Here is a 16,132-nt window from a genome sequence, read left to right as displayed (position 1 = left end):
CTTGTTGCCCTGCTGCCTGCTGGCCTTTGACTTTGCTGGAAGGACTCTGCCTTCCCCAAAAGTGCTGTACAAGAGCTTGGATTGAGCTTGCCTCCTGTTCTGACATATCAGGGCCAACAAAGACTTCACTAACTAGCTTCTAGCTAGTTTTCTGACTTCAGCGACTCCAGGACCCACTTCAGTAACTCCAGTATATACGCCGCTGCCTGATGCCTTCTCCAGCTCCATGGTCCTCGATGCACACAATGACGGCAGCCTGCAACACCGGTCTGATGTTGCTGCGATGCTGCTGACATCTGGCAGTTTGATTGCGACATTGTGAAGTCAACACATTGGGGGTCATTCTGACCCTGGCGGCCGGTGACCGCCAGGGTCACCGACCACGGGAGCACTGCCGACAGGCTGGCGGTGCTCCCTCGAGCATTCTGACCGCGGCGGTTCAGCCGCGGTCAGAAGCGGAAAGTCGGCGCTCCGCCGCCATGGGGATTCAGACACCCCCTACCGCCATCCTGTTCATGGCGGGAAACCCGCCATGAACAGGATGGCGGTAGGGGGTGCCGCGGGGCCCCTGGGGGCCCCTGCAGTGCCCATGCCAATGGCATGGGCACTGCAGGGGCCCCCGTAAGAGGGCCCCGCAAAGTATTTCAGTGTCTGCTATGCAGACACTGAAATACGCGACGGGTGCCACTGCACCCGTCGCACCTTCCCACTACGCCGGCTCAATTCTGAGCCGGCGTCCTCGTGGGTAGGTTGATTTGCCCTGGGCTGGCGGGCGGCCTTTTGGCGGCCGCCCGCCAGCCCAGGGCAAATCTCAGAATCACTGCAGCGGTCTTTCGACCGCGGTGCGGTGTTCTGACGGGGTTACTTTGGCGGGCGGCCTCCGCCGCCCGCCAAAGTAAGAATGAGCCCCATTGTGTCTTGACAGACTGGATCCATTGACGCTGCCAGGTCACAAGTAACTGATGCCTCACCACTGACGCAGCACCAGATCCCCCAGAAACTGGACAGAACTGACGCCTCGCCTTCCACTGCCTCGCAGTGCGGAACCGACGCCTCACTTCCCCAGACACTGTAAGGGATTGCCGCCGCACCAGTGCCAGCAACGCATCACCTCCACGACTCCGTGTGATGTCTTTGTTTCATTGTTTTCAAAGGTACTGTACCTGGGTGTCCGTGCGACCCCGTGACTGGTGCCTGTTGCGTCTATTGGAAATGACTCTGTTAAAGACACCATGATAGCCCCAGTTGGAGCTATTGTGTTTCTAAGCACTTTAGTGGGATTTAATCTTTGAACATTCATAACTTCTCTTGCGTACATTGGATTTACATCGTTTTGACCTTATTTTATTCAGATAAATATGATCTTTTCCCCCAAACTTGTGTGTTGTATTTTTGTGGTGTTTTCACTGTGTTACTGAATGAGTTATTGCACAAATACTTTACACATTGCCTTCTAAGTTAAGCCTGCCTGCTCTTTGGTAAGCTTCCAGAGGGTCAGCACAGGATAATTTGTATTGTGTTGTGACTTGCACTGACTAGGATTGTGGTCCCTACTTGGACAAGGGTCTATATCTCTGCCAGCTAGGTACCCAATTTCTAACACATAGGATATGTCATGCTGTGTGTCTTTTTATTCCTAGAGCTGACAGATTCTGAGCAGTGTAATCATTCCTTGGTGAACTTTCTTGAGCTCCTCTGAAGACTGAGGGGCCGGCAAGCAAAGAAGACAAATGGACTGACACCTATTCTGGTTTTCCTCGGTGTTGAGATTGATATGGTCATAGGTTTGTGGAGGCCACCCATGGATAAAGTGAGGGCATTTCAGGAATTCATTTATGTATGTTTGAGTGCTAGCAAGTTTGCATTGCATCAGCTGCAGGTTCTGGTGGGTCAATTGAATTTGACCTTAACCGTTATCTCAATTGGTCATCCCTTCTCTATGTCAATAACGCGGGTTGTGAGAAGAATCATAGCACAAGAGTGTCTGCTGATATGAAGCATGATCTGCTTACCTGGTCTGCATTACTTGAAGTCTTTAATTGTAGCATTCTTTGGCTTACTCGTGCCTGTGACTGGTTTAGAATTGAGTCTCTACACCGATTCAGCAGAAACTGTGCATTTTGGAGTGATTCTAGGCAGGAATAAGCACTCTTAGAAATGGCACACCAAGTGGCATGAGTCAAGGTGGAAGAGAATGCTTTGTTTTTGAAGCTGTTTACTGTATTACTAGCTTCGTATGTCTTGAAAGATTAATTTAATAATTGTTTTTTCGTATTCCAGTCTGTCAATATTGTCGTGGTAGACTCAATCAACCAACAACAGGCACAGTTTAAGATGGTTTTGAGGTTGTTGAAGGAAATTATGCTGCCTTTTTTTAAAGAATAATATCTTGTTTAAGGATAGTCATGTTACCGGTGTAACAAACAATGCTGCTGATGCTGTCTCTCGTTTCAAGATGCTAGACCTCAGTCACTTCCATCTAGAGACAGTAGATGAACACAGCACATCTTCCCTCATCTATTGAGTTTTGGTGCACTTTTCTACACAACCTCCTCCCAGGAAGCTTAGCCCTTATACTGGGAGAGCCTAGGAGGGGGCATTTCAACATTATTTGAATGATCATAGGAAAAATCCTGGGGATGAAAGTTTCTTTCCCTAGAGACTTTAGTAGTTTTTCTTACTAGATTTTAAAGGGATAGGAGGCCATGTACTTATGGCAGGTGTCATATGGTTGTCTTGGCATTTTATGTAATGGCAGCTGGGGTGCAGAATCGACCAGCTTTATTCCAAAAATCAGAATGGCACAATTGGACCATAAGTAATAAATCTAGGAGTTCTGCCTTGGCGGGGCTCAAGGTGTCATGCATTAAGCGTGTGTTTGTCAAAACCAGAGTTAGAGCAGATTTGAAACTCTTGTTCATAAACATCCAATATATTCTGTGCAAACATATCTATGCATCTTTCAATCTGTACCTTTGCACTCTACCCACCGAGGAAATCACGTCTTTAGCCTTCAATTTAGAGATATTAATTCACCCCTGCCCACACATCTACTCACATCTAATCATCAATTCACTCATGCCCAGCCATCCATAATCCACCCTAATCCAAGTACATAAACATCTAGCCACGCCCAAGCATTCATTCTTCAACCCACCAAAACATTCGTCCATAAACCCACAGGTGCATCCATCCAGCTATGCAACCAATTTATCAATCTAGCAATCCTCCATTGTACGGACTCACAGCCGTTCTTCGATCTAAATAATACATAAACATAAACAAGTTAATAGTTTACAATATCTATAATATAACATGTAAAAATAATACAATCACGATAAATATAATATAATATAATATAATATAATATAATATAATATAATATAATATAATATAATATAATATAATATAATATAATATAATATAATATAAATAAATCCCTCTGGTCATGCTTCCAGCCAACATCCAGCTGTAGATCTATATGCCTATATCTTTGTTGTTTGTCCTCATGTGTGTTTTTGTGCCTGTCCACCTTTGTAAAACAATCACAAAGCATATAATATAATATAATATAATATAATATAATATAATATAATATAATATAATATAATATAACATAATTACTACACATAAATAGATGAATAAATCACTCCCACCATGATTCCAGCCAACATCCACCTGCATATGTATGCACCTATATCTGTCTTGTCTGTCCTCGTGTGTTTTTGTGTATGTGCATCTATGCAATACCTCTGTGCATATGGTTCTATGTAGCCTATTCTCTGTTTATGTATCCAAATATATTACAGAGCGACATAGGGCCACAACCTCAAGGAACACACATATATATTCACCATGACAAGCCTGACCTATTGGTGTTGACAATGCTTGTTTTTGAAGCATCTGATTCAACTTAGTAACCCTTCACCTTTAGGCTATCCTTAGCTTGTGACATCAATCAGGCCTTGCAAACGGGAGCTAAATACCTCAGCAGAAGAAGGTGTGGAACTGTGATGCCTGCGTTTTTCAAGCATATTCCCATGATTCTCTCTACTAGATGGTGAAGAACACCTCTGATACTTTAAATGTGTCCAATTTGGAATCGTTTTATATAAATGTATCTGAAATGGGCATCCTGGCATGGATCACACCCTTACGAAACAACACTAGAAACCATTCTAGAAGTACTGCATGTGTCTCAATCGTGCACTGATTTTAATGCGTATTAGAATGTCTCATCCAGTCTACCTTGGCAAGAACAGTATTTTGCAAAATGCTATCCTCCATCATTACTATTTTTATTTGAATGTATCCCGATAGAACAACCTTCGTTACATTGTAATCCCTTACCTTTGGACTTTCGAAACTCCGCAATCATATATTGGGCTTCTTCTTTGATCCTGTCTTCTAGGCTGCGCTTACCCATGCCAAAGTTCTTAAGGGTGGAGATGGCAAATCGTCGAAGATGCCTCCATCGCTCCCCAGTACCGTAGACAATACCTAAAATTGCCATCAAGAACTGATACGTCAAACTGATCAGAAGAGATAGTATCCGGTATTTTACTCTATACTTTACAGACCAAATTTACATGGGAAGCTTCAATGAGAACATCTGGCATTCAGTTCGTTTGTTAAAATTGTTCTCAGCTTAATCCTGGAAAAACAGACGCGTACAGTAGGCAAGGAGCGCTTCTTGGAATACATTAACACATGATTTTGGAGCAAACTCTTCCAGACAATGCGTATCTAGGTTTTGCTAATTACCTTTTCTTATGATGTATGCATTGCACTATTTGATAGCTATATATAGGATTTTCTGTGTCCAATCTCAGTGTTTCTGGAGATGTGTTCTCAAGGTGTTGACAGTGGACATGTTCATCAGGCTGATGCTTTGTAAGCATTATCCCATCATCTCTACTGTGTGTGTCAAATGGTAACATTTAACCGTCTCTACTGACTGCCTTGTTTAACATTCCCTGACAATCCTACAATACAATCCATAGTCATCCAAAGTGCACTAAAATATTGTCTTTGATGCCACCCCTGAGTTAATTTACATCAACATTCATGCTTTCTGCAGTGGTTTGGGATTGTCCATGGCTCATAATTTCTCTATGTTAACTTGGTACATAGGTGTAGGAAAGTACTTTCTTTTTTGCATGCTACCCCCAATTTCTGCCTGTTTGGCAGTGTGTTTTTACTGCCTCACTGGGATCCTGTTAGTCAGGACCCCGTGCTAATAGTTTGTGGCCTATATGTCAGTATAAGTTACTGTGTTGTCAGTATGCTTGACTGTGTCACTGGAGTTCTGCTAACCAGAACTCCAGTGCTCATGCTCTCTCTGTTGTTAAATTTGTCACTATAGTCTAGTGACTTCATATTCCACCGCGGATTGGCACACTGCAACCCCATTATAAGTCCCTAGTATAGGGAACCTAGGTACCCAGGGCATTGTGGTTCCAGGAGATCCTTATGGGCTGCAGCATTTCTTCTGCCACCAATAAGGAACTCATACAAACACTCCTGCAGGACTGCCATTGCAGCCTGAGCGAAACAGTGTAAGCACTATTTCACAGCCATTTTCACTGTACCAGATACCTTATAAATCACCTTTATGTCTAACCTTCAGTTCCTGAAGGTTAGGCACAAAGTTACTGTATGTGAGGGCAAACCTGCACTAGCAGAGGTGCCCCCACGTTGTCCAGGATCAATTTTCCAGACTTTGTGAGTGCAATGACACCATTATAAATGTGTACTACATATAGGGCAATATATATATGTAGCTTCACAATGGTAACCCCGAATATGTTCATGTGAGGTACCATGGGGGCTCCACCATGGACCCTTAGTACTGCCAAACCAGCTCTCTGAGGTTTCCACTGCAGCCCCAGCTGCTGCCACCTCACAGGCAGGTTTCTGCCCTCCTGGGGATTGAGCCGCTCAATCCCAGGAAGGCAGAACAAAGCATTTCCTTTGGGAGGAGGGTGTTACCCCCTCTCCCTTTGGACATAAGTGTTACAGGCTGTTGAGGGGTAGCCTCCCAGAGCCTCTGGAAATGCTTTGAAGGGCACAGATGGTGCCCTCCTTGCTTAAGCCAGTCTACACTTGTTCAAGGACCCCAGTCACTGCTCTGGCACAAAACTGGACAAAGGAAAGGGGAGTAACCACTCTCCTGTCACTCACCACCCCAAGGGCGATGCCCAGAGCTCCACCAGAGTGTCCCTGACATTAGCCATCTTGGATTCCAAGAACACAGGTGGTAGACCAAAGTGACCCTGAGTATCCAAAGGTCCAGTTGTCCAAATTTGGTGGAGGTAAGAGCTTGTCTCCCTCTGCCAGCTAGTAATCCTGTGCAACACGTGTTCTGCTGCTCCTTAGGCTTCTGTGCACTTCTTCCAAGAATCCTTTGTGCATAGCGTAGCCCAGGTCCCCAACACTCTATCCTGTGATGCTCAGCTCCCTGAGTTGTTCTCTGGCAGCGTGGGATCCCTTTATGTAGTGCTGCGACAATTGGCATTTGCAACTCCTTTGTCCCCATGTTCTGGGACACCTGTGGGTGCTGCCTGGTCTTCTGAGGGCTCTCCAAAGTGCTGAGAGACCCTCTGTCTCCTCAGTCTGAGTTTAGAGCCCCAGGCCCCTCCTGGGCCCAGCTAGCACCTTTTCCCACCAACCGTGACTTTTGTGTGAGCCAAGGCTTGTTGGTGGAATCTAATGACGAAAACCAGCCTGTATCCAACAACTCGATGTGGGACATCTCTTGCACCAAGCAGGAACCCTCAGCTGTCTTCTTTGGTGCATTTCTGACTTTTTCTGCCAACCGCAGAATCCACTTTTGCACCTTCATTCGGGTTAACAGGGGCTCCTGTTCTCCTGGACTCCTCCTTGACTTCTGGACCTAGTCTCCTGTCTTCACAGGTCTTCTGGTCCAGGAATCCATCATTGGTGTCTTGCAGTCTTGCTTGTTTTTTTACATAATCCTTTACCCCGACTCCTAGTGTGTTCTGAGGAAACTTGCTTTACTTTACTCCTGTTTTCCTGGGCTCTGGGATGGGGTATTTTACTTACCTTTGGTGTTTTCTTACAATCCCAGTGGCCCTCTACACACCACTCTTGCCTAGGGGGGAAACCAACTTTTGCATTCCACTATTTTAGTATATGGTGTGTGTTGCCCCCAGACTCATTGTAGCCTATGGTGATTTTTACTGTTTGCATTTTTCTATGACTGTTTACTTACCTGATTTTGGTTACTACTGTATATTTTGTGTATAATTCTTCCCTCCTAAGGCATTATAGCCTCTAAGATATTTTTAGCCTTGTGTCAGTAAAATAAAGTACCTTTAGTTTTTGGTAACACTGAGTATTGTCTTTCTTGTGTGTAAGTACTGTGTGACTACAGTGGTATTGCAAGATCTAGGCATGTCTCCTAGTACAGCCTTAGCTGCTCTGCTACAGATACCTTTAGACAGCCTAAGCTGCTAGACACTGCCTACATTGCACTAAGGTGAATCACTGGATCTGGTATAAGGTGTAAGTACCTCTGGTACCCACTACAAACCAGGCCAGCTTCCCGCCTTAGGAGAAAAACATACCTCATTCCTGTGAAGAAGGGCCATCGCTTCAGTTCTTTTTCATTGTTTTTCACTACTTGTAACATACACTGCACAATGAAACTCTGGCAAGAATTCCTAGTTTCACCCCAAATCCATTATATGACAGTCAATGCTATTGCAAAGTTGTCAGCTATACTTCAGAAGCAAGCATAAGTAATAATAACAACATACAATAAACAGCACAAGCAGTACAAAGTGCCCTCCAGTCTCTACTGCAACCCCAACAATCCAGCCCTTTTCAGGAAGAAACCGCTCCCCTACTGAGGGGAGAATTGAGAGGAAGATCCAATACACCCTAGGGCAAATACAGACGAGGACCCAATACTACATTTGGTAACCTCCAACTGCTATTTGTCGGCCCACAAAACCGGTAAAACACTCCTTCATCTATCTTTAATCTCTCCAAACGTCCTCTCTGGTATTGAATCACAGGTACTTTGTAGGGACCTTACATATATCACGCTGACTAGCTCCTTCTGAACAAGCACTAGATCTAAATAAATTATTCAGGAGACTCATACTGAAGTGTTTTTTATTACTGATGATCTCCACAGTGATGTTATGAGTTTATGTAATCTAATACATAGGAGTGTTATTAAAGAAAACAAACCTAGACCCGCAAGACCCCAACAACTACAGACCAAAAACAAATAGACCTTTCCTGGGCAAATTGATAGAAAGAGCAGCAGTCGCCCAGATGTCACAGTGCATTGAAGACAATTCTATACTTTCAGGCTTCCAAACTGGATTCTGCCCAGGAAGAGGCACTGAATCGTCACTCATAGCAATCTGGGATGATCTTAAAAACACAGTCGACTGCAATGGAGTTGCTGCACTACTTCTCTGAGACCTCTCAGCTGCCTTTGATACGGTTGACCATGACACCCTAATTCAAAGGCTCCACGCAGCCGGCATACAAGGGACTGCTCTCGACTGGATTACTTCCTATCTTCAAAAAAGATCTAATATCATCTACTCGCCCCCCTTCTCGTCCAAACCCTACCTCACAAAAGCAGGGGTCCCCCAAGGATCAATTATCTCACCTTTGCTTTTCAACATCTACATGATATCATTACCAGAACTGATCAATGATTTCCATCTCACATGCTACAACTATGCAGATGACGCACAAATACTACTTAAATTAGAATGCCGCAAAAACATTGAAAACTCTGAAATCTTCAGTTGCCTCAGAGCCGTTATGGATGACCTGGAGTCATCTCAAAATAAATACCTCCAAAAGAGAAATACTCATTTGTGGTGACTGGAAAAGTTATGACCCTCTGTGCGTCTGTATAAACAAGGTGGGGACTGGGAGATTACTGGTCCAGTGCACAGTCTCCCAAATGAACCTATAATATCAAAACAGGTGCACTGTTCCACAAAGGAGAGACATAAAGAAAATGATCCAGTTTGGAAATGGCGAAACTGTACTGAGTAATCCTAGGAGGGCCCTCAACCACCCATTTGGGTGACAGGTATCATCATCGGGCTCACTCCTCGCCAGACTGGTGCTGCAATGCCTGGCGGGCCACCCAACATTCTGGGTGGCACTCAACCGTTATAAAATTGCTAACAACAAGGGTCTGGGAAAGAAACTGAATCAGAAACGGAGAGTATAGAAAAAGAGACAAAACTCTAAAATTGGCTCTGAACCTGAGCCACTATTTTAATGTGATAGAAATTGGGTTCAGGCCAAGATTAAAAGCAAAAAATATATATTAGAGTGTCACTGGAAATAATGTACCGTTACACTCTATAGTCTAGGAAGGTAGTTCGCCTAATCCCATATGGTCAACATGTTTCGCGTCTATGTTTGGTCACTAAGTGATCCGGTGACGCTTCTTCAGGACCCACAAAAAAGCCTTTGATTATTAAACTACTTCTCCTATGTGTCAGTAATTTATCAAGTGCACATCAAGTCACTTACAGTGTAGAAGACAGAGTATGTCTGAGTCAGTCGGTCAGTATAGTCGCCCTGCATATAATCAAAAAGACATAAAACAGTTAGTGCCAATAGTCAATACAGAAAAAACACAATTGAAAAAAAGTAAAGTGACAACCACCCTTTATCAGTGTGTAGTGCATAAAGATGAAAAGGTTTTTTCGATGCTTACCATCCCATATTAGAGATTGAGCTCCATAGGTCTGCGCTAGCATCAACCAAGAAAAACGAACTAAATGAAAATATTAACGATATGTAATAATGTAGCACCGCATAGTAATACATGTAGACATAACATAAAACAAGTCTGGGTATTTCCGTCTGAATTGTATCACTAGATATGGTATTAAACACATCTGTGCATAAAGATGTATATGTACCCATTTATAGGGTGTGTTAAAAAAAACAATTGTATGAAAAAAATGAATGAACTCTCATGCACTTGATGGAATAGTGTTTAGCCTTGAAGGAATTATTGCTATATGGCTTCACAGTCCTCTTAAAAGTAGGTTACCCTGTCAATGTGCCTGGGTACTGTTTGCACAAAAACAACTATAGCAGACACACACCTGTGTTTATCTATGCCTTAATAGACCTCTAATCAAATTGGTATATGCTGCAATCCCCCAAACAGGGGGACCGGTGCATACTGCCACACGTCCATTAATTTTTAAATTGAAAAAATATATATTAAATCTCCTGAACTTAATCAGTCACGGCTGGCGCCCGGTGAAGATAGAAGCACCATGCAAATAATAAATCAGGCTCAGTGAAAGTTCAATCGACTCATATGCTCGTAGAGCACAGCAATTAACACCCGATGTCCCCCGCTTACTTTTTTTCGATCCTCAGTCCGTCCGGGAACCTGCCCCCTGCCGCGCACCTGAAACCGGCGTGTTGAAGAGGCAGGGGGTTATTTATGCTGGCGCTGTATAGCGCGAGTCATCCGGAACACACCAGCCGGTAGTTCCGGGTATTAAAAATAGAAATAAGACTAACGTCTCGGCAGCCATCTTACGAAGTTAGTCAAAACAATCGAGTTATTGTAAAATGTTTTTAAACCCGTCTTGGTACCCATAGAAGACAGGGGGGGAGGGAGAGAGATTGGGGGTTACTGTGGGGGCCATCTTTTATTGCCAAAGAATGGTAAAAGGGCCATGGAATAGGACTAGAAATAATAGAGTAACCGAAGATCCCCTATCTTTGTGTGGATCAACAAGTGATTAAATAAGCAATGAAGAAATTTTCTTATCATAATCAAAAAAATATATATGAATCATTCAAATTGATGGAAAAATATATATAAAACAATAGATATATATGCATAATGCCCGCTCTGTTGGAATCTTTTAACTAGTAGTTTAGAGACAGTTCAAATGAATAAATGACTGGTAAATGATGATCTGTTACGTAATGTAACTGGAATATGATGACCCTTGTGCTATCAAAAATTAAGGTGTTAATAAATTCCAAGGTATGTCATCATTCAGTCCTTCTTTTTGGGTTTTCAGTCGGAAAACCCATCTCTGTTCGATCTTGAATAAATAGTTGGGGTTGTTGCTGTCATATCTGGGTACTTGTAGTACTATCCACCACATATCGTCAGGGCCGTGTTTTGCATCCAAAAAATGTGCACTCAGTTTTGTGGTAATGCGGGAGCATCTGATATTGCTCCGGTGCTCATTAATGCGTAATTTGACTGGACGGGTGGTCATTCCAATATATTTTAATTCGCAGGGACAGGAAATCAGGTAGATACACTGTCGTGTATTACAATTAGTGTGTTTGTTCAGATGCCAAATCCCGAAATGATTGAGGTCAATGCTGTCAAGACGTTTAGTGAGGGAACATACATTGCATGTGCCACATGGATGGTGACCCGTCACTGGTGGTAAACTCCATAATGTAGTTTGTGTCTGTGTCTCATTGGGCATACGAGGACGGGTATGCACAAGTAGGTCTCGTATATTTGTTGATCTTTTAAAAGCAAAAAGAGGTTTTTGAATTGCCGTCCCTCCACTCTGTAGTATGTTCCATCGTTTATTGATCAACTTTGTGCGTCTGGCCTGACGATCTCGTACCACTTCCTCAATTATCCAAGGAAGTTAAAAACCTTGGAATCACCATGGATTCCAAGTTAACTATGAATGCCCAAGTGGACAAATTAGTACAAACAAGCTTCATCACCTTGAAGACTCTACGACGCATCTTCCCGCACCTCGGATTTACACACAAGGTGCAAGCTACTATCTCGCTTGTACTATCCAAACTGGATTATGCCAATGGCCTCTACCATGGATCATCTCTATCTATTATGAAAAAACTACAATGTATCCAGAACTCCGCAGCCAGGCTACTATTACTATTGTAAAGCTGCAAGCCCACATCTCCCCTGCCTTGAGACCACTACACTGGTTACCCGTTGCCAGAAGATGCACTTTCAAGCTGCTTTGTATCACCCACAAAGCTATACATGGAACAGGACCACTTTTATCAGAAACAAAATAACCAAATAAATCCAACAAAGAAACCTCCGCTCAAGATTGGCACCCCGCCTTAGAACACCACCATACAAGAAAAGACTATAGGTGGTACATCCTTCTCCATTCAAGCAGCCAAACTATGGAATTCATTACCCCCAACTATAAAAGCCACAGATAACATTCTTGTCTTCAGAAAACTACTCAAGAGTTGGCTCTTTCCTTCATAACCACCATTTTCAAACAACTGTGAACTGCATATGCCTATGTTGATAAATATTTTTTCTTATTATGTGTCTATTTCTAGTTATGTATAGTTCTTTAGAAAATATGTATTGCTACTATGCCATAACAATAAAATACACATACACTTTTTAAACCTGTTTGACTAAGTATATTTACCCATGGTTCTAATTATGTATTGTATGTACATATATGTGTGCATATGTGTGTGTATGTATGTGTGTGTATGTGTGTATGTATATATATATATATGTATGTATGTATGTGTGTATGTTGTTCTGTGCTTGGCATGTTCGTGGGTCACTGCATGGCTCCTGGGTGGGTTGTTTTACTAAATATCTATGAATCCCTGCTCTCATCTTATCACACTTATCTACCCATCATCATATGCCATGTCTCTATCAATCTATCCTCCATTCCCACTCTGACTCATCCCAAATCCATTCTACTACTTTCATCTCCTAAATAACTCTGCCTAAGCTCGTCCATCCTCTTCCACATCTAACTCACCAAACCTCACTCTACTACCATCACCTCCCAAACAACCCTACTAAATTCTCCCTCATTTATCTCACCCTGCTACTATGATCTCCCTAACCCTTCCACAGACTCTTCCCTCCTCCAGCCCCCTTTACTCATCCCAAGCCTTTGGTATGAGTAAATGAGGGATATAGTCCCAATTAGCACTTCTGGATTTCTTTCCACCTCCACGCCTCCATTACTCCAGTCAATCTAACAAACTCTCATATCCACGGCTCAAATTAACTCAGAATAATACTAAAACTGTACTCATATTTCCCGATACTAATCCATCACTAATTCTTGTTGGGTTCCGGAGTAGCGTGCTACTCGCCTAAAAGCGATTCGACGCCTCGCCAGGGGTAGTAAGCGCTATATAAATGCTATTACAATACAATACAATCTGCCTTAAACCACTGTCTTTCATGCATTCACAAAGATGTGCTCACTATTGAGAACTGTGCTTTCAATGATGTTCAACAACTAAAAGACCCACAAAGAGGATTAACCTGACCAAAGAAGAAAAAGAGTCCTTCAATTCCCTGAGTGCCTATGATGATATTATAAAACGTGTGGATAAAGGCGGAAAAGTTGTGCGTAAAATTAAGAGGGAGAATTACTTAATCATGTGTTATTTAAAAAGAAAACACTGCATGACTAGTAAAAGATAATTTACCAAAAAGAAGGCGAGCTTTTAAGGAGTGGCACTCACAGAGGAATGGTTTAGCCAATGGAGATTTGAGTTTCCCAATCACACTCACCCTCACACTCCTACCATTTACGCACAACCCCAGCTACAAAATAATAAGCAAAAACTGCCAGCCCAGCTGATCATCATCACCGCTGTGGCTCCATTTTGGCATGTCTTGGTAAACATTTTCATTTTTTCTTAAACACTTTTCAAAAACTACCTATGATGTTGTCTGGGGTAGCTCAGGCATGGCTAACAAGATCGAAATATTCACTTAAAAACCCAAGCCTGAGTTCCTTGTTGCTTTAGATAAAAAGTCAGTTTATACCAACAACCTCCAAGCAGAGCCCCACGCAGTCATTTCAGAGAGAGGCTCAAAAACAGATCAAGACCAAAAAAGTGCCTGAGAATTTATTACTATCTGTGCTAAAATAGCGTTAATAAAGATTGTACAAAATGTACTATTCTGGGTGCGTGCTTTACACCGAACCGAGCAGTGCTTTGTTTGAAATGCTTGAGTGTAACTATATTTTCAATCCAAGACCAGACAATCCCCACAATCAACAGCAAAGATTGTGGCTTTATTACAGTAATGATATATAGCAGTCTTTTTTAGGATTTGTTGAATGGCCTAATGGCAATCCTTACCTACAATTAGTTGGTGAAATTTACATTGTGCCAGTCTGATTTGCATGTGAATTACTTGTTACAGTTCCTATTAAAAATTCCAGAAAGTATGCCACTATACAACATTGCGTAAATCCACTGCATATGCACAAAAAGTTTAGCCCAGTACTTCAGGAACAATGTGAATGACCAGAATCCACGTGGCCTTTGCTTTTGGGGCTATTTTTAATGCAAAATACATTTTTACATCCAAAATGAACATAAGGGCATATTTTTAGCTAAAATGTAGTTACAAATGCTATATTTCTATGTCACATAATTGGGTTAATTTTACATATTTTACCAAAATGTTGTGTAATTACGTGAAAATAGTTTATGCAAATTTCGCACTTCCCCCCAATTTACATTTGATGACAGTAACAAGAATGTAAGCTATTAAGCTCTTTCAATGAGGATTGGGAATAATACTGTTTATACATCATTTTTTGTACTGCAATACAGAAGCTTTCACACCAGGACACTGAGGAGTTGCTTGACCTTTGGTCAGTTCTCCCGATACACAGAAACTGCAAACACAAGAATTGTTTTGCTGAGTCTGAAACCTTTTTGCAGAGGAAAAGTGAACAAGGTTACACCAAACAGCTTATCTAGAAGGCTTGAAAAAGAGTGTGACTTTGTTCAAGATGCTAAAAAGGTTCTCTTTGGGTAGCAGTACAATTGTATTAGTATGCCATTGACAAACCAATCCTTGCGTTATGGTTATGGGGTGAATTTACTGATACTGCATCTTTTTAGCATCACAAAAGTGCTGAAATCCTGGTACAAAGTGTTATTTTGGGGCTTACATTCCAGTGCAAATTCTGAATTGCATTGAATGGTAGCCCTACAGTAACTATGCGCTACTTTACATCAAGAAGGCATACGTGGTAGACAAACATTCCCATGATTTGACCCATGTATTTTAACACTAACGGCTATCTACTACCATTGATAGAAAGAGATTGGCATGAAAAAATAACACTTCCGTGAGAAAGGCGTAAAGTTGGAGAAAAGATTTATTTTTTTTCAAAAATGTTTCCAACTTTGCCTGTGTGCTGCACAGTACAGCACACATAAAAGTAATAGACTGTTAAACTTTGTCACAGCATAGAATTTTGTGCTGGAATGGTATCCTTGCAGTATAACACCTGGCGTTGACATCATGCAAACACCCTTGCTCCATGGTGGAAGGGTGTGTACATTGGTGCAAGGCCATCTAAGGTATGCAGGAGCCTAATAGATATGTTGCTCGTGTGCTCTCTTCCTTTCATGCAATGCTGCACAGCGCAACGACTTTGGCCCAGATTTAAAAGAAAATGACTGACAGCGATGCTGCATCACATTTGGAAGCGCCGCGCTCCGTCAGTTTCAAAACACAAGGATGCGCCTTATTTAATAGAATACGGTGCACTCCTGGTTTGCCCCTGCACTTGATTTGCTGCCGAGCTCCAACGTAGCCACCCTTGCGCCCTTGTGCAAGGATGGCTGCGCTTTGGGGGAGATTGTTTTTGAACAGGAAGGGACACCTTCCTACACAAAAACAATTTTTAATGGTGATTTGCTATTTCTTTGTGTGCTAAAGAATAGAACACACATAGAAAGAGCAAAAAATGAAGAGAAAGGAAAGCATTTCTCCTCATTGCGCCATGCTAATGCCACAAATGGGATGGTGTTAGATTTTGGTGCTGACTCAGGTTTATGTAAACTTGTAAATCTGGGGCAGCGTCAACATGCAATGGGTGTTGCTGTGGCATGCCTACAGCAACACCCATTGCAAGTCCCTTCCACTCAAAGTGCTACGTGTGATGGGGCCGTATTTAGAAGGTGGTGTTAAGCCACAAAAAGTGGCTTAACTCCACCTTGTAAATAAAAGTGACGCTGCGATGGCGAAAGGGCCTTTTGAATCTGGCCCTTTGTTTACCACACATCATATAAAGCATATAAACATATCATATAAAGCTTATTTATTCTGCTCGCT

The 16,132-nt window shown here is 42.4% G+C and overlaps 1 protein-coding gene across 1 annotated transcript in view; it reads right to left on the bottom strand.

Moving 5' to 3' along the window:
• Positions 1–16,132, bottom strand: part of LOC138259480 (cytochrome P450 2F2-like) — a 286,557-nt gene that overhangs the window by 196,663 nt on the left and 73,762 nt on the right. Inside the window, exon 3 of the mRNA XM_069207250.1 lies at positions 4,351–4,500. Within this exon, the coding sequence (XP_069063351.1) occupies positions 4,351–4,500 (150 nt within the window). The remainder of the gene's footprint in view (positions 1–4,350; positions 4,501–16,132) is intronic.

Source organism: Pleurodeles waltl, chromosome 9 (assembly GCF_031143425.1).
Source record: "Pleurodeles waltl isolate 20211129_DDA chromosome 9, aPleWal1.hap1.20221129, whole genome shotgun sequence".
NCBI lineage: Eukaryota > Metazoa > Chordata > Amphibia > Caudata > Salamandridae > Pleurodeles > Pleurodeles waltl.
This window is presented reverse-complemented; position numbering and strand designations above follow the sequence as displayed.